Source organism: Camelus ferus, chromosome 31, assembly GCF_009834535.1.
Source record: "Camelus ferus isolate YT-003-E chromosome 31, BCGSAC_Cfer_1.0, whole genome shotgun sequence".
In the NCBI taxonomy this organism is placed as follows: Eukaryota; Metazoa; Chordata; class Mammalia; order Artiodactyla; family Camelidae; genus Camelus; species Camelus ferus.
The window spans coordinates 4,166,987-4,189,952 of NC_045726.1; the positions used below are offsets into that span (position 1 = coordinate 4,166,987).

Consider the following 22,966-nt stretch of genomic DNA (forward strand, 5'->3'; position numbering starts at 1 on the left):
TCCCTACTCTGCTCCTTTCTACCGAGAAGACACCCCAATCCCTCAGCTGCATGCCCACTGCCCCCACACACCCTATGCCCAGGAGCTGCGGGGGGATTGGGGATTCAATTCCAACTCCCTGGGTCGGTTTGGCTGGGACCCCCCTTCACTGAGATGAAGGTGACCTGAGGGCCAGTGAGAGGAGAGATGTGATGAGCTCTGGGGCCCATCCTGCCTCCTCCTGACGCCCTTGGCCAGGCCGGCTCAGGGCTTTGTCCACAGCACGTGACTTGCCACTTCCAGGCCCCACTCGGCCACTAGCAACTCTCTGCCCCAGTAACTTAGTGACACGGGACCCAGCCCCCTGGCCCTATCCCCGCACCCACAGGGCCAGAGGCTCACGGTCAGGGATGGGGGGCAGGGTGTCTCAGGAGCACTGATGCTTGGATTCCTCCCTGTGACAGGCACTTGGACCCTGGCTCCGTGGGGACGGAGCAGGTCCTGTTACTCTCACGAGAAGTCTTCAGACCCCAAAGATGCAGCCTTTGGTACCGACAACCCTGCACCTCCTCTCATCCTTGTCTGCAAGAAGTCCAATAAAAGCTACAGCAAATCTAAATGTTTTCCTTCTCCCAAAGGTTCGCAGCGGAATCCACCCCGTCTAGAAGAACACACCTTAACTCCCATTGTCAGAGACACACAGGACGCACCCCCACCCCCAAGTGTGAGCAAAATAGCAGACAAGCGTCACCAGGCCTTGGAAGAGGTGGTGCAGCGCACAGGAGGTCAGCCTGCTTCCAGAGCCAGGCCCGTTCAGAGAGCACGGCCCAGAGCCAGGGAGCCGCTCGAATTCCTGAGGAGTCATCACAGAAGCAGGCGCTCCAGGGCCCCCTCAGCCCCCGCCGCTTTCCCCCCAGACCCTGGCATCACCGCCGGCCTGTCTGGCCTCCCCTCCCCACCATCCCCACCATCCCCACCTCGGGGCCCAGGGCCCGTGACATCTGACTGCCCCTCCCCGTTTCCATGTCAGGGTTCTGTGCGAGCCCGTTAGCCCAGGGCAGGAGGACGGGGGCCTGTAAAGCACCGGAGGGTCTCCCACTGCATCTGGCGACCACGCCCCAGGCCCGTTTTTGCCGTCTGAGGCCCAGGGACCCACTGTCCGGACTGGGTCTGTGAGGATCAGCGGGATGGTCTGGGTCCCAGGACATCTCCTTCCCTTGAAGGAGAAACACGCAGTTCTGGGTACTTCTCCTCCATTCTGTCCCGTCACGAAGGAAACACATCTTCACGTCACCCCGTGTCCTTGATCGTGAGTTAACAGACAGAATCCACAATAACGTGTTTCTTCCGTGGCCACACACCCAGAGGGAGAGGTGTAACAAGAAGCAGAGAACAGGATTACGGACAGACAGAAATCCCACGAAGGGAACACCTGGCCATGGAGCGGGTCCAACAGCAAGTGGGATGCTTGCAGGTGTTCACAGAGGCAAGTCCAAACTGCTACTTGTACCAGGGACATGGGCTTTCTGCAATCATACAAACAGCAAGGTGGACAGTGGGGTTGGTGACTGTTTCATAAACGCTCTGTTCTTTCTTTGCACACAACACAAAAAAAAAAATGGAAGGAAACTGTCATATTTGCATATCAGATTTTGGGCTTTGTTCAGTGAGATTTCTGTACGATTTTAAAGACACACTTTTTGTATGTCAATCCCTGTACGCCAGCAGAATTACACATCACTGCACAACTAATTATAGCAAGAACACAGGAATTTATTTCAGCTCGACTTTATCATGTCTACAAGGTCTTTGCGTTCTTTTCTCAAAGAGAAATTGCTTTTTTTCTTTTTTTTATTTTTAAACAGAGGGAGGAAGAGGGTCAGGATGGCTGCCAAGAACTTCTTGGTTTGGTTCCAAAGCCTTGTGAGCAGAAGGTCCCAGGAGGTCACATGTAGCATCCCACTCAGGGGCTCCGTGAGATGGGAGACCGGGGAGCACCGAGCGCCTCCTCGGCACCCCGTCCACTGCCATGGCTCCCGCTTGGCCTCTCCTACTGGAAGCGCCCTCCTGGCTGCTGTGACCGGGACATGTCCTGACCCTCCTCCCGCCCTCATCACCAGAGGGAAGCACGGTCCCTGTGAGCCTTCCCAAACCACTGCCCTTGGTCCTGGCTGGTCCTGCCCACCCAGCCCTCTCCTTGAAGGAGGTCAAAGTCATCCGGCTGGTGGCTTTCTCACTGTCACCCTACTTGAACTTAAATGTCCTGTTTTCAGCAAGAAATTTAGTTTAAACGCCTGCCATCATTTCCAACTTAGCATTTCCAACTCAACATTTCCAAAATAAAACTTCCCATCAAGACCTGGAACCGCTTGCCTCCCCGAGTTCTGCACACCCAAGAGGCTCCATTCCTGCCAGGGTCACCCCGACACAGATCTTACACGTGGTTTTTGTCCTGTCCCCTCCATCTCTGTATTTTTTTTCTTTTTGTAAATTGAAGTATAGTCAGCATCTCCATATTCTTCAGTCATTAGTTCCGATGGGCGCTTTCTCCTGTCTCTTCCACCGGGCGTCCCTCTTCACCCCCTCTGCCCCCCGCCCGGCTCCCACTCCAATCTCACACACGACTGCCAGGGGGTGGGGGCTCCTCTCCACGCCCTCCGCACCAGGAAGCCCCCAGCGGGATCGAGGCGAGCCTCCTGCTTGCCTTTCCCGACTTGCCGGCACCTGGCCCTGGGCTCCCAGCAAATCCCACGTTTCCTGCGTGAGCCCGGGGCTCCGTCTCCTGGAGAGGAGCTGCCTCGCGTCTCCCGCTGCGCCGTGGTGCCGTGGTCCTGGCCTAACTCGGACATGTGGTGGGAATGCCTCCAACCTCGAGGCCCGGATCCCAGCCCCTTTCATCTGAGACTCACGCCTGCCCGCAGCCTCCCTCTCCTCCCCGCCCGCGTTGTGCTCAGCGTCTCCGCCTCACAGTTACTACTACAGGGAGGCCCTGTTTCCCAACGTTCCTCGTACCCATCAGCGCGTTTCCCCTCACCCAGACCGCGCTCTCCTGGAGGCAGGGCAGTGGCTTGTGTTTCTTTCTTCCAATTACCCCTCTTACTTGTTTTCCCTGATCCCGTGTTTCACCTGTTTTCACTTTTACCATTTTTATTGTGTATGTCCTGGTAAGCGATCTCCAAACCTTTGCAGGAGGAAAGAATAACTTCTTCTGTGTCTTTCACCACACCTGTCACTGTGCTGGCTAAACACACAGTGGCCTGGGAGACCCACGCTGTGAGCGGGAAGCTGTCACTGAGATCCAGGAGGGCGTAAGTGTCTTCGCCTCAGGCAACTAACAGGTGTATCTCACCCCTTAAGAACCCGAGTTTCAGTGGCATCATTTAAGCCTCCTTCCCCACTCTGGTCCAGCTGTGCTTTTATTATATCCCAGGACTCTGGCAATGACTTAATACAACGGGCTGAAAAGAGAAAAGACAGCAAAAAACTCAGTGGCTCTTCGGATGGAAATTTAAGGACAGTTGTTCAGACCAGCTATGGTGGGACACCTGTTAACGGGGCATTCCTCCTCACACCAAGCTCCATGACCCCACACCTACAGTGAGGGGGGACCCCACACCCACACCGAGGGGGCCCCACACCCACACCGAGGGGGCCCACACCCACACCGAGGGGACCCCACACCCACACCGAGGGGGCCCCACACCCACAGTGAGGGGGCCCCACACCCACAGTGAGGGGACCCCACACCCACACCGAGGGGGCCCCACACCCACAGTGAGGGGGCCCCACACCCACACCGAGGGGGCCCACACCCACACCGAGGGGGCCCCACACCCACAGTGAGGGGACCCCACACCCACACCGAGGGGGGAAGGAGTACGGCAGGCAGAGATGGAGACGGTGAGACAGGAGAAGTAATACAAAAGAGGATTTTTTTTTTTAAGGAAAGATAAAAACGCACTCCCTGGCATAGGAGTAGTTTGGGATCAAAGGCTGAGTCTGACTGAAAGCTCTGCATCTGCTCCCGTCGTGCCTCAGGCCCCAGGCGCCGGCTGGTGGGGAGGCCGCTGCAGCTCTGCTGACGTGGGGCGCTTCCACCGCGACACCCTCTCCTGGGAGCACCCCTCACTCCGGCAAGATTACAGGGCCGATGACAGCAGGCCAGGCGCCCACATCTGTCTCAGCGGGTGAACAAATCACAGGCTAGAGCATTTCGGCTCAAAGGGGAGAAACCCGAGCCCAGCTTTGATCCCGGCAGCCGGCACCACATCAGAGCTGGCCCACAACTGCTACCCCCGCGGGAACGGCGGTGCCGGGCGTGGCGAGGCTGCCGAGCGGGCGCCGGGGCTGCGTCTTCCCTCCCAGCTGCCTCTAGGGAGTTTACTGAGCGTGCTCTTGGGACCGCAGTTAGAAGGAAAAGGATGTTTTTGCTTTACGTCTTGGAGCACCCTGGAGCACTTAGAAAAAGGGAAAAGGTAATTTCATTAAGCTTTCAGTTTTTGTCCACAGAAGACGGGGACCGGTGTTGGAAAGATAGGGTTCTGGCCTTCGAGGAACAGACCTGCTTGGGGGTCGGGGAGGAAGCCTGGAGGTCGTCTCTCATTGACTTAGAGGCTAGAATTCTGTTTCTCGCTCTATAAATCCCAACCCCAACCTGCTGAGAAGATGTTCACGAGTTCACAGAAGGCAGAGCCTCTGACCATCGCCTCGACCATGACTGACGGCCCATCGTGGACTCTGGGTCACAAGACGTGGCTTGGAAGACGGGGCTCCTGACCTTGGAGGCATCACAGACCCCACCTGCAGGGAAGCAGCGTCCCCGCCAATAGCCAAAGCCTTCAGTAGGTCCCCCAGCCCCTGCTGGGGTCGAGTCTCACGCCATCCAACTCTTCGAGGGCCGGGGAGGAAGAGCCAAGTTGAAGGAACCATCTCTGTGGCTCAAAGTGACAAAGACGTCACACATCTCGGGAGGGTTTCTAATCCAGTCCGCGCCTAACGTGCTGGTGCCGCGTGCGAGAAGCTGGACACAGTGTGGCAGGTTTTCTCCCTGTTTTTGGAATGGTCATTTAAAAATAGAGTTTTGTTCTCTTAAACTGCACGAATGTGATAGCCATTAGCTACATACGAGCATTGTATTTAAACTGACCTGAATTAAGATGCAATCGGATAAGAGATTCAGTTCCTCGTTGACAACAGCCACGCGTGACGAGTGGTCCCCACATCGGACGGCCCGGACGTAAAGCATCTCCATCACTTCCCAGGGCAGAGGCTCTGACGGACAGCACTGCGCCAGGAGATCAGCGTTGCTGAAGTGGAGCAGCTTCACCCTGCAGTTGTCCTGGGATGCAACATTCAGGGTTGCCTGCAGGTGGGTGAGAGCCGCCAAAAGATCAAGCTAGCAAAGAACACTGCATCTCTACTGGATCACAGCATCCCGTTCTTTCTGGTACGCTGTCCGAAAACCTGAAAAAGGACGAAGTCAACGTTTACAGCTTCAGGACGTGGGAAAATGTGATGGCGACTAAGGTCCGTGCTGCCTCAGGGACACTGGTTTCCTCCCCTGCGCAGCCGTGAATTCCAGGAATTCCATGCTCCAGTTAGAATGTGTGATTGTGACAAATAAACCATGTCGGAGGAAAAGGAGAAAAAGGAAAATAATATTGACGTTTTATTTCTCCCTGCGCTGCCCCATATTCAGAGCACCCAGATGCTCACAGAGCACCTCAGAGGTCACTGTGCAGCTGTCATCTGGCGAGGCCAGCTCTCCGTCGGGTCTTGGGATCTCTCGGCCTGCTGGTGTGGCGGGCTGGTTTCCTTCCACAGTGGGTCTTCTGGAGACCCCGCCTTCACAATTAATTGAACTCCTTGGAAGGTGACCTTGAGATGGAGCAGTGCGGCAGTCGGACCCTGCTGGACTGCCAGTTAAGACTGGTATCAGGGTGGTTCTGGGTAGGAGGTCAGACTACAGAGGTTTTAAACTCGAGGTTTACTCCCACACAGGTCCTATCGAGATGAGTAGTTCAGGCTGGCATGAAGGCTGCAAGCTTATCAGGGTCTCAAGCTCCCTGTTTCTTTCTCTGGTACCATGTTAAAATGTGGCTCCGTCTTATAGGTCACTTATGGCCCAAGATAGCTGCTGGAGGACCAGCCATTGTGTCTACATCGCAGGCTGCAAGAAGGAAAAAGAAAACGGCCAGAAGGTATGTGCCTCTTCTAAGCTTAGAAGTCTTCCAGAAGCTCTCTGGGACACTTCGCTTCTGCCTCAGCGACAACTCTGACATGGCTACGTCTGAGGGTACCTGGACCACAGGGCTTCTTAACCGGGAGCATTGCCCGGGTATCCGTGAAGAAGGGAGAAGAGGACAGAGGATACTGGGAGGCAACTGGCAGCTTCTGTCACACATCCTTGGTCAACTCGACTTTGGGGTTTTTGTTCTTATTTTTGTAGGAACTCTTTACTTACAAAGCAAAGGCTCCTTGTCTGCCACGGGTGTTCCAAATTTTTTCTTCTACTATTTCCTTTTGACTTTGAAGTCTTTTGTCATGTAGGTTTGTTTTTTGTAGTTGAGTGTATCAGTGTTTTGCCTTTTAAGGCTTTAGGTTCTGAGTCCTGTTTAGGAAGGTCTCACTTGGAGGTGTCCCCTGGTTTCTTCTAGTACTTTTATAAGGGTTTCAGACCTGGAAAGATTCAACTCAAGGTCAAAGCCTTCCGGAGCCAAGTTTCTTATCTGAGTTGTAACAGCAGGGGCGGCTGGCTCACCAATCACGCGGCTACCTTTGGAGACTTACCGACACACCAAGGTAGTAGGACCCTGCAGTGACAGTATGGGACGGAGGCTTGAGGGTCCCTGCATATCACTGCCAACGGCAGGTCTCGTCTAGGTGCTCCTGACCAGTCCCGGGTCACTGCAGTGCAGTGAGAACCGGCCTCGAGTGAGATCAGGGTGCTGCTTTCAGGATGGAAACCTAAAGAGCCAGGTCAGAAAGTCAGTCAACGTTGGTGAAAGGAAAGACGAAAGAAAGGAATGAAAGAAACATCCCTTGGGAGACAGCGAGAGGGCTCTGGGCTGTCACAGCTCACAGCCCTCCTACAGCCCCGGCCCGACCCCCCGGGAGAATTACTTACCCCCAGGAGCGGAGCCTGGAGCTCACAGGGGTCAGGGAAGGGCAACCCCGCTTGGCCGGGACACCGGCGACGCTCACATAAGACCGCATCTGTTGTGGTGGGAGGGCAGCAAAGTCATTTTCTTGGAAAGGAGTAATTTGAATAAGATGCTACCTCAACAAGAACACAGTTTAACAGTTCAAACAATTTTTAAAGATTTCACATGGATACACAACACGCTGCATACCCTGGTCGAACATCTAGTAAAAGCACTTTCCAAACTTGAACTCCTAACGGCATGTAGAGCTCTGGGCTGAAATATTCACCTGAGCTTCTAGAGACATGAAAACATGGTCCTGTTCTCATTGGGAGCAGAAAATTACACGCACCACAGATGGAACCACCACCTCAACGTGTCCCTCCGAGATGCAGGCAGACCGGCAAAGGCCACATGCGTGCACTACGAGAGACTGAAGTGAGCTGCCTGACACCAGGGGTGAGAACCAGGCAGCTGCGGACACAGCACTTTCCCAAACACACACACCGGCCGCCTCTCCGCCTTCGCCTGGCGAGGAGACAGGGCAGGAACGGGAGCAAACTCGGTGACCACCGACTTGCCCAGCTGGTTACAAAGGTAGCCTCTGGCAAAGCTACGACACAGCCTAGACGGATTTCTGATTTTTAATTCTGACAAGTGATTTGATAGTAGCTAAAAGTTAAGTTAGGAAAGTACTTTCTTTAACCTGACAGACACAGTCTTGTTAAACTTACGACTTCTCGCCTTTCCGTGTTAGATTAAAACCACCATGAGTCTGAAGGTTAAGTTTCCAAGCCTCACCAGATCTACAGGCCACCGCTCAGCTGGTACAGGTCTGGGACTCCTTCTGTGGCCAAGAGAAGACTTCCAGAGTCCCCACACGGCTCAGTGGCCACTAAGCGGGGGTGGAGCCGAGGGGAAACCTTATTAACAAATGCGGTTTGCTGGTTGGAGAGGGAACAGGTGCCATTACCACCAAGCCGAGGAGTGTGCACACCGTCTGTCTGAGGAACGTGCAAAGAACCTCTGTGAAGGAGAAACCAAGCCAACGGTGTGGGAAAAAACTGTAAGGATTGACACAATGGATGCGTAAAGGTTGAACATCAAATTTTAATCTTGAACCTTTTCTCCAGTCTTCAAATTATTAACATGAAAAGCAATGATAAACTGCGATTTTATCATTACCCGATCGAAGCATAACAGGCCCTTGTTACAAAATCTCCATCTACTGTGTCAAAAAAACCAACAGAAAACCCACACATCGTATTACTTAGGTGATCTATTAACATGGAATTTTAACCAACTTTGTACCAGGAAACTATTAACAGAGGTGCTTCAATCACGTAGCTTAAAATATGGAGAAAAGACAGGTAAAAAAATGATCTTGACCAGTAGTAGTCTGTTTACTTTTTAAAATTTTTATAAAATACACTAATTTCCCAAAATAAAGAATATCATGACACATTGGTGTCAACTTACACAGTTGAAAGCTGATGCCAGCTTTTCTCCTAACTAAAGTTCATTTCACCAAAACTTCATATATTACATGAATATCCAAGTATTTTTTTTAAAAATTCAATACACAGGAACATAATGTACAGTGTTTTATAAAAAAAAAAAAAGGTTAATTTAGGAATGATTTCATTTCCACCACATAATATATCTTTTTAAGACCATGCCCCCTCTTGCTACTGCAAAAGACTCTGCTGTTCATGTTTCTATTTCCCAGTTGTAATTGTGAAAAGTCAAAAATGAAACGGCTGTTCGTTGGTGTTTTCACAAGTGAACTGTGGCCACGACCCCCTTCCCTGCCAGGCCGGCTTCCCTGGGGTTGTTCTGAGGGTGGCCCTGACCCTCGCCTGCGGGACAAGGGCCAAAGGCCGAGGGTGTCAGACAGGCTGGAAGAAAACGGCTGGACCAACCCCGTCCCAAGTCCCGCAGGGCGCAGGCCCTGCCAGGGGTGGCGTCGGGCGGGAGGTGCTGCTGGACTGCAGCCCTGCGCGGGCAGCTCTGCGCACGCGCCTCCACGGACATCACGCCGCGGCCTCTGCGTGGTGGGATGTGGGCGAGAGCCACACGGACACCTGTCAGGGCCACCCAGCGCCCCTCGGCCCCGACTCCAGCACCACCGCACACGTGCTGCTGCGTCCGGCACGCAGGTCCCGGGGGGAAGGCGCGGTGACATCTCAGAGCCGCCCTCAGACAGCGGACCACCTCGATTCCTACAGCGTCCAATCAGAGTTGAGCAGCTTCTGTTACAAAACTCAGTCTGTCTGCGAATACGTTTTGTTCAAGGGCTGTGCTTCATTCTTCCTCATTCCAGGAAATCGGAAACCCACCCGATGAAATGGAGGCCCGCGTCTCGGGGGTGGTCCCTGACCCAACCAAGGAGACGGGGGCGCCCACGTCCCCTCAAGTCCCCACCTCGCCATCCCGGGCCCCCAGTGACACAGCTGCGCTCCTAGGTGTGGCTTCCCGGAGCGGACACCAGACAGAACCGGCACTTCTGCCTCAAAGGAGCAGAGCGGCCGCCCTGTGGCGGGAGGGGTCCCGTGGCGCCGAGAAGGACGCCCTGTTCCCGACAGGAGACGGCCGCTCCTCCCCGGCTACCGCTTCATAAATTAATAATTTCTTAAAATCATCAAAGAATTTATCTATTACAAGAAAACTTCAAGTTTAAGAAAAGCAAATAAATTAGTTAAACCTTGTAAACAACGGTCCATTTTAGCCATAGCGCTTTTTACAAAAGGTTTCTCTGTGGAGCCGAGCAGACAGGACCAGGCACACCTTACACCGGGACCCAGGGGACAGACCTGCGCACCCCCCTCCCACGTCACCGTGCTGGGGACGTGTGGTCCCTCGCTCGTGTCCTGCTGGGGTGGCCCGGCGCTGGGGGGACGGGTCCAGGCTCCCCAGTGTGTCCTCAGATGTTCTCCACGAAGCTCCCGGGGAACAGGCCCGTCTTCCCGTTCCGCTGCAACGTGCCCTTGAACCAGCCATCCTCCCGTTTCTTGTGCACAAACACGATATCTCCCTCTTTGAGTTCAAGTTCAGCCTCGCTCTGAGGAGGGTAGGAGACCACCACGCGGTGCCTGCGAGCGAGCAGGGGAGAGGGGGAGAGGTGAGTCCCGGCCGTCTAGGGTCGGGGGGCCAAGACGGCGCACAGGCCTCAGACACCACAGAACAGGTCAGGGCACCAGTCTGCCGACAGTGCTGGGCACACCTATTCCCTGCTGAACAGAGCCCAGGTATTAAGTTTGGACGGGCGGATGGCCCAGCACTGGAGGCCCAAGTGGGAGACCCATTCCTGTGCTCTCCCAGCCACTGACCCTGGCCACAGAGAGAAGGCTTGCCCCATTTCCCAGGAGGGGACCACCCCTGTCCTTCCTGCTCTGAGGAGAAGGGAGAGCGTTTATGTGACTGGAGAGGAGTGGCTGGAGGTGGGTTCAGTCCTCACTGGACTGTCTGCCTCCAGGCTCAGTGGGCTCTGCCCTGCCTCGACTTTCCCGCTGGAAGGTGTGTGCAGGGTCACGGGAGCCAGGGCTGCCCTCTGGAAGTGGATCCGGATGTCTGTCTCTCTATGTCCCTTACTTGGGGTTTGACATGGATGAGGGCAAATCTAAGGACGTTCTGCCCTAAACACCCTGGGTTCTCTCTGGGACAGGTTGTCCCATGGTTGACAGGTGGAGGGGAGGGCGGTGGCCCCCAATTCAATCCACCACCACCAGCAACTGATGTTCTGATCTGCATTCGCCTGGCATCTGTGTCTGCCCACCGGTTCTCAACTCAGTGGGCAAAGGTCTAATCGTCACTTAAAGGTTCCAGAAGTCTTGACAGTTCACTGTCACATCCCCTCGCTTCCATGTATCTCACTGTCCCTCTGCAAAGTGACGGTTAACAGGCACAGAAGCAGAGGGAGGTGAGTCCTTTCTCACACGCCTTGTGGTCCCCACTGGCCACACTCAGGGCGACCTGTGTGACCAACAGAGTCCCGTGAAGATGGCGGCGGGTGGCTCCACTCTGATTTCTCCGGGACCACTCACTCAGCTCCGGCCAGAGCAGGCAACCAGGCCACACCTGAGGACCTCCCCACGACATGCCTGACACACGTCAGAACGGCAGGTGAGGCTCTGCAATCCCCCTCTGCCCCCTTGATTAGCAGGACAAACCACCTCGTCACCGACTCATCGGAAGGAAGGAGTCCAGGTAAGATTTCTCAAGTCTGCTGCCAACAGGCTGAAAATCCATGGAAAAGCCAACGTAAGGTTTATAAGGTTATAACCCTCGCCCTGGGGTGCAAAGCCCTCACTGTCTGGCCTCAACCTGCCTTTACAGCCACAGCTACGATCATGTCCATGAACGTGCCCAACACGTCCCCACACCTGGGCACGTCCCCCAGGTGTGGCCTTTCCTCCCCAACCGCCCTCACGCACACGGCCCCACCGGGGCCCCCTGGGACCACCTCTCTGCCTGACCCGCCGCCGGGCCTCTCAAAGCCTTGCTCTCACTTGTCCCAAGGCTGGACCAGGCTCCAGGGGCCTCCTGCCCACTTCTCAGGCCCTTGCATGTCTACATTGTGCCGCCGCCTTCTGCACCCGACTCACTGATTCTCCCAGAACACAAGCTGCCTGAGGGGCGAGAGGATGGAAAACTCCCCTACTTGGCCTCTCACCCCTTTGCAGAGGACACGTGGTCATTCTCAGTAAGTCGAGTGACAGAAAGAGATGGCCTGGTGGCACAGCAAAACTCTTTTTTAAAACCATTCACAGCGCCTTGAAGAGGAGTGAAGTTCTGACACAGACTACGACGTGGATGAACCTTAAAAACACTGTGCTCACTGAAATAAGCCCCACACAGAAGGACACGTATCACACACTTTCACCTCCGAGGTGGGCGGAACAGTCACACTCGCAGAGACAGAAAGCAGGGTGGTGGCTGTCAGGGCCAGAGGGGAGGGACCAGGGAGTCAGTGTTCAATGGGAGGGGGAGATGCTCGCACAACAGTGGGAGAGCACCGCCCGCTCCTGAGTTACACACCGGGAAAAGTCACTTCATGGTATTTTACCACAATTAAAAAAATAAGATAAATGAGTAAGTGAAGGGAAGAAAATAAATGGAATGATTAAAAGAGAGAACGAGGGAAGGAAAGAAGGAAGGGAGGAGGGAGGGAGGAAGGAAAACCAGCCATTGCAGCAGCACGGACGGACCTAGAGGTCGTCGTTCTAAGTGAGTCAGAGAAACAAAAATACCATATGATGTCGCTTCTATGTGGAGGCTTAACAACATGACACCAGTGAACTTATTTACAAAACAGAAACAGATTCACAGACACAGAGAACAAACATATGTTGACCAGAGGGGGAGGGGTGGGAAGGGATAAACTGGGAGTTCAGATCAGCTGACACTGAGCACTACGTATAAAATAGGTAAACAGCCAGCCCTGCTGCAGAGCACAGGGAGCTACAGTCAATATTTTGCAGTGACCTATAATGAGAAGGCATGAAAATAAACATATGTATGTATACATATGACTGGGACATTGTGCTGTGCACCAGAAATTGGCATATTGTAAACTGATTCTACTTCAATTAGAAAAAAAGAATAAAGAAAAACAGCAAAAAAAGAAATAGCAATAAACGGATAGAAAACCTAAAAAAATCCCAAACCACCCGAAGCTGAGTGGTAACCTGGTGCTGGGACCTGTCCCTCTGACCAGAGCCCTGGGGGTCAGCGTGGGGCGGGCAGAGGGGCTCACAGACCGGCCCAGGGTGGGCCTTGCACCCTGTTGACACTGACTCAACTTTTGGTGATAACGACTGGGTGCAATTTGAGAAAACAGAAGCCTCACAGACACCCCGGTGCCAAGCCCCCTGCGCAGGCTGCACCATCCGGGCTTCCGTCTGGATGGGCCCCGGCATCTTTACCAGGACACGTTCTCTGCTTCCTGGATTCTTCTGGCCTCTCCCATGCTCCCTGCGGTTCATATACCCCTGTTTCTAATCCCCTCTGGTTTAGCCCAAGGCGAACCCCCCGGTCCTCTGAGGGGCACTTTTCCTGCTTCCGGCAGCTGCCACAACCTGGTACCCACTTCAGCATTTCACTGGCTGAACCGCCGCGGCTCACCCTGCAATCTGCCTCAAGCCCACTGCTTCACCGGGGGCCTCGCTGGCCCGGACTCGACCCAATCATGTGTTTAAGCCCGGCTGCCTTTGTGTCCATCTCTGCCCCTTTCCTGTGTTTCCAAGTGTTGTAGCTGAAGACCCGACCAGAGACCACAGCTCAGGAGATGGGCTCAGAGGTAGGTGCTCACCCAACCCCCAAGCTTTAAAACATGCACGGAGACGACCTGCTCTGTCTCTTCAAGCCCGTTATCTGTAAGTTTTTTCAGTGGGGAAAAAACTGTCACAGGAACTTTCTTTTGCCGTCCCTTCTGAAATTTTTTATTTCCACTTTCACTTTGCAACTTCCTACTTATTTTTTCCTCGATCCCTCCAAAACAGAGCCCCGCGTGTTTGCTCTCTCAGCCCCGTGGTGGCCAGTGACACCCACCTCCAGGAACAGCCTCCTGTCTTCTCTTCCCCAGTCTGCCTAAAAACACAACGGAACCCTCCTGGGCCTCAGAGAACCGTCCCCGCTCACACCACGACCTGTCAGCACGCCTGCGGGTTCCTGCTTCCTGACCGGGAGATGCTCACGTGTCACGTCCCAGAACGCTCGCTCCCCTGCCCGCGCGGGCCGCCCGAGTCACGTTCAGATTTGTCGGACGGGGTCATGGTGTGAGAGGAGACTTTAAGTCTGTTCTCATTCTAACCCACAGACGAATCCTTTCCTCTGCTGCACCGATGCGACACGCTGAAAAATCTCTCCCTGAAGTTCTACCCCAGGCCTCTGCATGTGCCAGGACAGGGGCCGTGATGTTTGTCCTGAAATGCTTCCTGAATTAGGCTGATGCGAAAGCTAATCTTTCTTTTATTTTGAACATTAAGTGCTTTTTATTATGTTGAAATTTTAAAACAGGTAATCCCTCAATGATTTCCTCGGCAGCTTTTGAGCAACCCTAACATTTCACTCCCAGCAGAGACCAGAATGTTCTCCATGCGGCTTACTCCACGCACTGTCCCTGTTGCTTCTGGAGTCGGGCAGACTAAGAATCCAAGTTAAATACACACCATCGCCATCCCTGGATGAAGAAGGCCACAGGGCCGAGGAAAGTCGGCCAGGCTGGCCATCGTATTCAATGTGCCATTAAAGATGTGGGTTATAAAGAGATCAACTCTCCAAAGACCCTTTTCCTACTCGTAAAGGTGGGAATGGTTCTGCAACGCACCGGCCAGCAGACCCCGGGTGCCGGCCCCCCGACTGCCGTTCAGCTCTCCAGGCCCCCTGTCTGATGAGCATGGGCACCCTGGACCGCCGACACCTGTCTGTGCCGTGGTCGCTCCTTTCAGATGCTCTAAGTAGCAGGAGCTCCTCTAAGAGGAAGGGGCTGAAGGCAGTAGCCACGGAGCCAGGGCACACTGGCCTCTGAGAAAGGACCGTGCCATGGGGAGGGAGGCAGGACGTGGGCCTGGGCTTGGGTGGGTGGCGAGGGTGAGGGTCTGGCAAAGTGCACCATCACAGAGAACAGTCACACCAACACCACAAATGACAGGGATGGGGAGGGAGACACCAGGCACGGAGGGAAGACTGGGGGAGAGACGGCCGCCTTCGTGACCAAAAGAAGGTAAAACGTCACTGGACAGGCTCCAGGCTCAAAGGCGCTGTCCCTGGAAAGCAGGGACAAACCGCAGGAGAAAGGGTGACTCTCAGAATAAAGGGTTCCGTGAACTGGGGACAAAGCTTCCAAGCTCGGCAGAGAGCACCACAGATGGGGGACGGACGGGTGATCTTATCCGCGGGGCAGGAAGCCTGTGGAACTACAGAAAATTATTCCACCTCACCATAAGGATGCAGAGTAAATGGTGTACTTTGTGCTCAATGCACATGGATTGTCTGACTGACTATCTTCCAGGTGATTTTCTGGTAGTAAAGGATGCCCCCCAAATTGTATGAAAGACGGTCTCAGATTTTGGTGGGGACAAAGATTCACCGGAAAGGCAGGCTGAAGGTAAATTTAAGGCATTTTGAAGTATGATGCTTTACAGGAAAGATTTCACATCACTAACGTAGAAAATGCTGCTCCAAAGGCAACACCCCTAGAAATCAGAAATGCGCTGTTTGCGGAATGCGGGTGCAGAGGGGATAAAACTCACAGAAACATACGGCACCTTTAAAAACAAATGTTTCTGTATCTGCACGCGGGACAAGAGTCCACTATTTTTGGTGCACTTCATGGTGTCTTCCCGGGCAACCAACAGTGTTTCATTGTTAATTCACACAGTCTTAGCAGGTTTTTTGTTTCACTAAGCATATTTTCTTCCCTAACCCTCTCCTGGGCCCCGGTGGCTGCACCAGACAGCACAGCTCCCATCTGCACTCAGGACCCAAGGGCATGGCCGCGGAGATGGGGTCACTGTTCTGCGTGTGAGTGAACCAGGTCGCTAGGGCAGGAGGGGAGTCAGGCTCAGAGAACTCGGGAAGCATCAGAAGGGAACTCTTGGTGGGCAGGATTCCCCAGATGCTTTACAAGGAGCAGGCACTGATGTGAACCTTCAATAAAAAGGGCCAAAGATAAAACAAGGGCGGGACTGCTGGCAATGGGCTGGAAGTGAGAAGGAAGCAGGGGCGCCAGGGCTGTGGTGACTGACAGCCTCACCGGGACGGAGTGTGGGGAGAGAGGGAAAGGGGCTGAGAAACACGGAGGGGACAGAAGAGGGGGCGCAGGTCCCGGCAAAGGGGAGGGACAGGTGGGCGGTCATCACCGTCCAGCTGGGGACACGGGTCCCCGGGTGTGGGACAGGTGTGCCAGCACCGGGCAGCAGACTCACCTTTCGCAGACCACGGGCCGCGCCTCACCGGCCGCGGGGACCAGGGAGGAGCAGGGCTGCCGCGGCGGCGGGGCCACCGGGGCGGCCGAGTCCAGGGAGCCGGCCCTGCGCTGGAGGCCGGGGTCCAGGGCCGGGCCGTCTGCATCACAGGGCCCGGGGCAGGCACAGGGGGAGCCCGGCTCGGCCCCTGGCTCTGAGTCCAGGGTGGGCGAGGCCGGAGGGGACCCCCGTGGCCTGCGCTTGGTGGAGGCCCCGGAAAGCAACTTCAACAGCCCCTTCTTCTCTTTCTGGAAAAAAAAAATGACCAAAAAAAAAAAATGCGTTAGTTGGAGACCTGGTTCTGCTGTACAGCTTCCAGTTTCGATCTGATGTTTCCAAACCCCTTCTGCGGGCGCTGGGCCCTTGGGGTCCAGCCCCAGAGTCAGGTGGTGCTACCCTGACCTCCCCTCCCTCCCCTCCTGCCCACATGTCTGTGCTGGGCCTGACGGTCCTGCTCATCACCACCCTCCATGGAGGCAGGATGTAAACAGAAGCCTCACCAATCCACAGCTCAGGATCGGTGACGGCAAAGCAGACACTTGGGGACATGACGGAGATTTCAGGTGACGGGGTTCATCTCCTGAAACACCCTACTCTAAGCTCTTGCTGAATTAAACACGACCCTGCCCGCATCTGACCTACAGCCACGGGCCTGACGCCTCCGCTGCCTCATGGCGACATGCTGACCACGGTTAAGGCTAAACCTCTTTCCCACAACACCACCTCGATGAAATCCAACAAACCAGCGACGGCGGGCGTCCAGCCGGCTCTGCTGTGCACGTTGCTCCTCGGCTAAAAAGCCAAAAACGACTCCACAAAATTCGAGGAAAAAAAAGCTTCAGGATAACAGAAAACATTCACAATTTCCCCAGCAGTCTCACTCCACAGAAGCCGTCTCCTGGCTCCTCCGACACGTTCCCTTTGCTCTGCCAGGAGAACCAGGCCGAGGGCAAGCTCTGCTCTGAGCCCAGACCCCACGATCAGCGTCCCTTCTGAGGCCCAAGCACAGCTAACAGTTATTTCACTTTACTAAGACAGCACCTACGTCATCAAGTCCTGTGAACGCAAACGCGGCCTGAAAACAAAGCTCCTCAGAGAAATACTTCTTTAGAGCTCTCTCCAGGCAACCTGGAGTTGTTCAGGTCCACTGACAGGGAAGCAGAACTGCGGGGGGTCAGCGAGGAGACAGAACACTGAGGACTTGCTGCTGGATACTGAGTGAGGTCAGACTCAGCAGGAAGCCCTCGGGGAACCCACAACGACACGGTTCCATGAGAGACAGACGGGCAGAAAGAGGGAGGGCCCAAAGTAAGGATCTATCAGAGGACAAGCCTCCAGGGGCCACACCCTCGGCCCCAGGCACCCCGGTGCTCCGCCAGCACCAGTGGCCCATGGGGCAGGGATGGGGGCCTGTGCTGAACCACTTCTGTTTGTCCCAGGCCGCAGACGAGCAAAGACAGTGTCCTGGGCCCCTCCCTGCCGGCCTGAGTGGGGTCCTCCTGCCTCTCTCATCAGGGCCTGGGTCAGCTCACCCCCACTCACTTAACTCCAGGGCCCACCATGCACAATGCAGTCAACAACCCCACGGATCTGGCCCAGGGCCCAAGCCCACCGACGTCCGCACAGCACCCAGGCCCAGAGTGGAGCCGGGCACCTGAGGACGACGTGGGTGAGGCAGCAGAGGAGGGAGGCGGGCAGTCAGCCGGGCCGGGGCTGCGGAAATAACAGAGGACACGCTGCCCCCCGTGCAGGGGTGACGCCTCCACCCCAGGGCCGGTGAGAGGGGCGGACACACCTGCGGGGCGGACACACCTGTAGCCCGGCTGCCCCGACTCTGAGGGAGCCTGGGTCTTGGGGCCGAAAAACGAGCTGGCAGCAGTAATGTCCTGTCTCTGACGTCCGCAGGGAGCCATTGGCCACAGCACCCAGGGATTCCTGCTGAGATGTAAGGGATGTGACTCCCTGGGCCCCACAGATCGACCGAGGACACAAGTCTGTTATAAACTCAGTCTCAGGAAACCACCACTGAAGATGCTGCTTAAAAGCCCAGTTGTGGCTCAGGAAACAGAGAGCCAGGCGGCGCTCAGGGACCCGCCTCCGAAGTGACTAAGAAGAAAGATGACTCGGTTCACCTAAAGTGATCACACACACCAAGTGCAGCTTTAGTGACTTTCAGGGGACGAGTTCCTATCAGCAGCCGATGTGACCACTCGGGAGTGGAGGCGAGGGCTCGTGCTGCAGACCGGGCAGGGGCCGGGGTGGGCAGGGGCCAGAGTGGGCAGGGGACGAGGCCGGGCAGGGGACGGGCCGGGTAGAGGACGGGGTGGGCAGGGGACGAGGCCGGGCAGGGGACGGGCCGGGTAGAGGACGGGGCGGGCAGGGGCCGGGCCGGGCAGGGGACAGGGTGGGCAGGGGACGGGCTGGACAGGGGATGGGGCAGGCAGGGGACAGGGTGTGCAGGGGACGGGGTGGGCAAGGGACGAGGCCCCAGCACAGAGAGACATGGCCCCAGTCCCAGGAGGTGGGCTTGGAACGTCACATTTCAACGGTCCCACCTCAGTGGGACAATGAGTCTTTTGAGAGAGGTTTGCGAACTCCGACACATCGTCTAAGGGCACCTTTGTTTCCTCAAAATCCAACAGCAGAAATGAAAACTACGAATTAATAAAGCTACACTTCAGCAAAGCGACTTTTTAAATGTAACGTCAACGTGCATGAAAAAGGGCACATCTTTTAACATGAACCTTAATTCTTCTCCTGCGGGTTTTCCAGGAAATTATTAGCTGAAATGATGTTTCTGCACCCACAATTTTCTCTTAAAAGATTTCACCTCATACAAAAACCTTTTCTCGCATACAAAAAAGGGACTATTTGGGTCAGAAAATGATCACCAGATAATCAGAAGGAGTAATTTTCACGTATAAAAATAATTGCTGAGCATTAAGTTAATAACCTTGGGTCATGGAGCAGCGGCCGAGAGCGCCTTTCCAAGCAGATATGAATGCTCACGAGGAGCCACGTCTGGGCCGAGCCTCCCCCCGCCCCCGCCCCCAGGTGCACAGAGGACGCAGCAGGTCTCCCCGGCCTTGGGATCAAAACCCTGCTCCCAGCAGTCAGAGCTGCTGCTGGCGGGGAAGGGCCTCGGAACCGGACTCAGCGCCGCCTGAGGATAAACACACATTCACCAGGTGTGGAACAGGAACCAGCAGTGCCCCAGGCTCTGGGACCACAGCAGTGAGCGCCCGGCGGGAGGTTCACAGCCCCGACAGAGAGGCTGTAGGACAGGCGTTCACAGAAAACAAAGCGGGGCCCGGGAGAGAACGCGGGGTGCTGTGGCAGACGGGCGGGGCCCACAGGAGGATCCTAAGGACACGCGTGGAGAGGGGGAGGCCACGAGAAATTCTCTGATGGTTCGAGAATCTTGAACAAAACGCTTTTACAAGCGTCCCCACTTCACCCCTCGGGCATACCCGATGAAGCAGGAGTCGGGGTCATCCCCAGTGCCTGAACCTCCCAGGCTCGCGCACAGTCCCTGCTGTCAGGGTCCGGGGGTCGGGTGTGACCCGAGCCTGCGCCCTCCTCTTCGGTGAGCTCTGACACAAGGAATAGCTGAGTGGAGCCTTTAAAAAACAGGCGCTAACCGTGAACCACCTCAAGGGGCCACGTAGAAAGGAGATCACCGGTTTCTACGCAGCCCTGGAAACACAGAGCAAGGGTCTGGCGTCCCAGGGGTCAGAGCTGACCGCAGACTGCATGGAGCCAGGGCGCTCATGGTCCACGGGGCGTGCCCTTGTCAAGGGCGGGGACCCAGCGGGATAACCCATACGGTCCTTGTCAGCTGCTGCTGGAACCAATCACCACAAACCTCCTGGAAAAACCACCTTCTAGAAATTCAAGATGTTGGCGGAGCCGGCTCCTCCCAGGGGCTCCAGGGAGGAGTGCTTCCAGATGGTCCAAATTCTGGGAGCCGCTGACCCTTCCTGGCTTGTGGCCCCTTCCTCACGACACTCTGTCCTCTGCTTCTGACACCACACCTCCTCCCTCCCTCTCAGGAACACCCCTGTGATGACACCGCACCCACCAGGGTAACCCACGCATCTTTAAACCTACAGTCACATCCTTAAAATCCCTTCTGCAACTAAGGACACCTATCCTCAAATTTCAGGGACCAGGACACAGACGTGGCTGGGCAGCCATTCCGCTGAAAGCACAGGTGTGTCTCAGCCCGAGAGGCAGGGAGTTCTTTCCCAGTCCGTTCTCGGTGACTAAGGCCCTGACACACTGTCCTGGAACTTCAGAATCTAAACGACAAAATAATTCTCCTGAAGGTACTGATGACGTTGACCATGTCAGTGTGAGCACGAGTTTAAGGTAGTTAATTATAAACACCGAACAGATACCATCTCTGTGAAAAGTGCTCATGTTAACTCAACAATTAAATATTAACTTTTCAGCAGGTTGTAAAGTTTATTTCCTTACAAACCCCAGCTCCACAGGCTTACCTAACCATTTCAACAGAGCGACACGCATGACCCTGGAACCGGGCGGTTGCCGCAGGGCTTCCCAGGGCTGGGCGAGAGCTTTCAGGGAAAGGCCCGGAACACTGAGGAACAGCCAGGATCGCAGCACAACCACCCAGAGTCTGCTTTCACTCTTCCCTTCTGTGTACTTTAAATCACCATCAACTTCCTTCCAACCACCGTCTCCAAACCCAAGCAGAGGTGACTCTTCCAAACATAGATGCCCACTTACATTTTCTTTGAAATCCAGGCCCAAATGAGAGGTTTTTAAAAGCTCTATCAAATCAGAAAATAATTTCCCCCCTATATTTCAAGTCAAGAGAAAAAACTCTTTGTGCAGATTAGAATCAAACACAGCGCAGGAAAAATGAGGCCACAAATGACCCTTGTGGTCAACACGCTGAGCTCCTCGTCTGGGGAGCGCACTTCTGCAGCATTTAACAGGAAGCAAAGCTGACGGGCCGGGAAGCGCTGAGGACAGCGGGGCGGTGGGAGAGCAAGCACGGGGGGGAGGAAGCCCAGAGCCCGAGCTGGAGGGGCTCAGTGAGGGTCCTGACACCCCACGCCGGGCGTCCAAACGCAGAGAAGGGCAGACCCAGCGCCTGGCAGGCCCCGGGGAAGCAGAAGGAGGGAGGGAGGGAGGGAAGCGGCAGGGCTCACCTTGCCGTCCTTGTCTGGCTTGACTGCCGAGCTGCCGTCAGGAGAGGTGGGAAGGCCGGGGAGGGCGGTCTCCAGGGAGGCGGCGGGGATGTTCGGTGGGGCCAGCGCGGCGCCCACCCGGCCCAGGCCTCCGGGGCCCACCATTGCCATGGGGGCTGGGGGATGGTGGGGCAGCCCCACGGCGCTCTGAGCCTGGATGGGGGTCACCGCTGCCATGGGCCGCTCCTGGCCGTGCGCCGAGGCTGGTGGGTGACAAGAGAGGAGCAGAACGTGACTGTCAGATGGACACTACTGCCAAGGTGAGCCACTGTGGCGCGTCCGACCCCAAAGGGCGGCCAGGGCATCACCATGGTCACAATAGTGCTGCCGGCCCAGCAGCACGGAGGCCTGGCGGGGCCGACCCCACTCCTCCAGACCCAGGCTGGCCCTTGACGGCTGAGCGCCCGTGAGCTCAGCTCCAACCCGGCCCATGGAGACAGGAGCCTTTCCACAGCTCCGCACGCAGGGCCAGCCAGCGATGCTCCACAGGGTCGCCTGAGGCTGCCCCCGTCCTTTCACTTTTATTATTATCATTCTTCTTCTCCCTTTTCTCATCAACCATCTTCCTTCTTTTGTTTTTTCTGATGGAACTTATTAACACATTGACCCCCACCACGGTTACCCAAGACTCTCGGTAGGTGTTCAACGCCACAGAAAGAAGAAACGTGTGACTAAGTTCATCGAAAATAACCAGCACCCGGCCCCGCGATCTCAGGACCCCGACCCCAGATGCCCCGCCATCTCAGGACCCCGACCCCAGATGCCCCGCCATCTCAGGACCCCGACCCCAGACGCCCCGCCATCTCAGGAACCCGACCCCAGACGCCCTGTGATCTCAGGACACTGACCCTAGACGCCCCGCGATCTCAGGACCCCGACCCCAGATGCCCCGCGATCTCAGGACCCTGACCCCAGATGCCCCACCATCTCAGGAACCCGACCCCAGATGCCCTGTGACCACGGGACGCCGACCCCAGACGCCCTGCGTTCCAGTACTGCTGACGCTCTCAGACTTTCCACCTGCAGGGCAGGCTTGCATTAGTTGCTTAGACAAACTCCGCAGAGGTAAGTGGCCCTAAGTGGACCGCTTCTGCTTCTGGTTCCTGACATCATTCACTATTTTCATATTCCAGCTGCTTCTCTCAGCCTCTGTTATAAAAGGCCTGGTACTGCTTGGGACCCCTTTCCCCATCACCTGGTCCGGTCCCCTCCGTACCTGTCCTCACCACACTGCGGGCCTGGCTGACGGTCATCTGTCCAGACATGTGCATCAGGACCTTGGCCGGGGGACTCGTCTGGAGGTGGGCTGCGGACACCACGGCTGTGGGGACCACCCCGGGACCGCCGGCCACGCCGTTCCCCTGCAGCTGCTGGGCAGGCCCTCCTGCGGTGGATGGGCTGCCCGTGGTCACCCCCCGACCGGCCTGCCCAGCAGCCACTGGGACTTTACCTTGGGAAGCACTGGTCACGGTCCTGCCAAGACAGAAGCCCAAGCCATCAGCAAAATGGGAGACAGAGCAATTAAATACAAGAAAAAAATGACTGAACATTTTAAAAAATGAGTGGGATCGTCTGACAAGGGGTAAGGCAAAGAGAAAGATGAACAAGCTCAGGGTAATAGCAGCCCCCAGGCGGAGGCTGGTCTGGAGATGTGTTCTGG

The 22,966-nt window shown here is 55.7% G+C and overlaps 1 protein-coding gene across 2 annotated transcripts in view; it reads right to left on the reverse strand.

The window, feature by feature from the left end:
* Nucleotides 1–8,207: 8,207 nt before the first annotated feature.
* SH3RF1 (SH3 domain containing ring finger 1) overlaps nucleotides 8,208–22,966 on the reverse strand; it is a 108,032-nt gene continuing 93,273 nt past the window's right edge. For both annotated transcript variants that reach the window (XM_032471010.1, XM_032471011.1), the window contains exons 9-12: nucleotides 22,523–22,779; nucleotides 21,268–21,509; nucleotides 16,049–16,335; nucleotides 8,208–10,213 (exon numbers count right to left, since the gene is read on the reverse strand). In XM_032471010.1, the coding sequence (XP_032326901.1) occupies nucleotides 10,045–10,213; nucleotides 16,049–16,335; nucleotides 21,268–21,509; nucleotides 22,523–22,779 (955 nt within the window). In that variant the 3' untranslated portion in view covers nucleotides 8,208–10,044. The remainder of the gene's footprint in view (nucleotides 10,214–16,048; nucleotides 16,336–21,267; nucleotides 21,510–22,522; nucleotides 22,780–22,966) is intronic.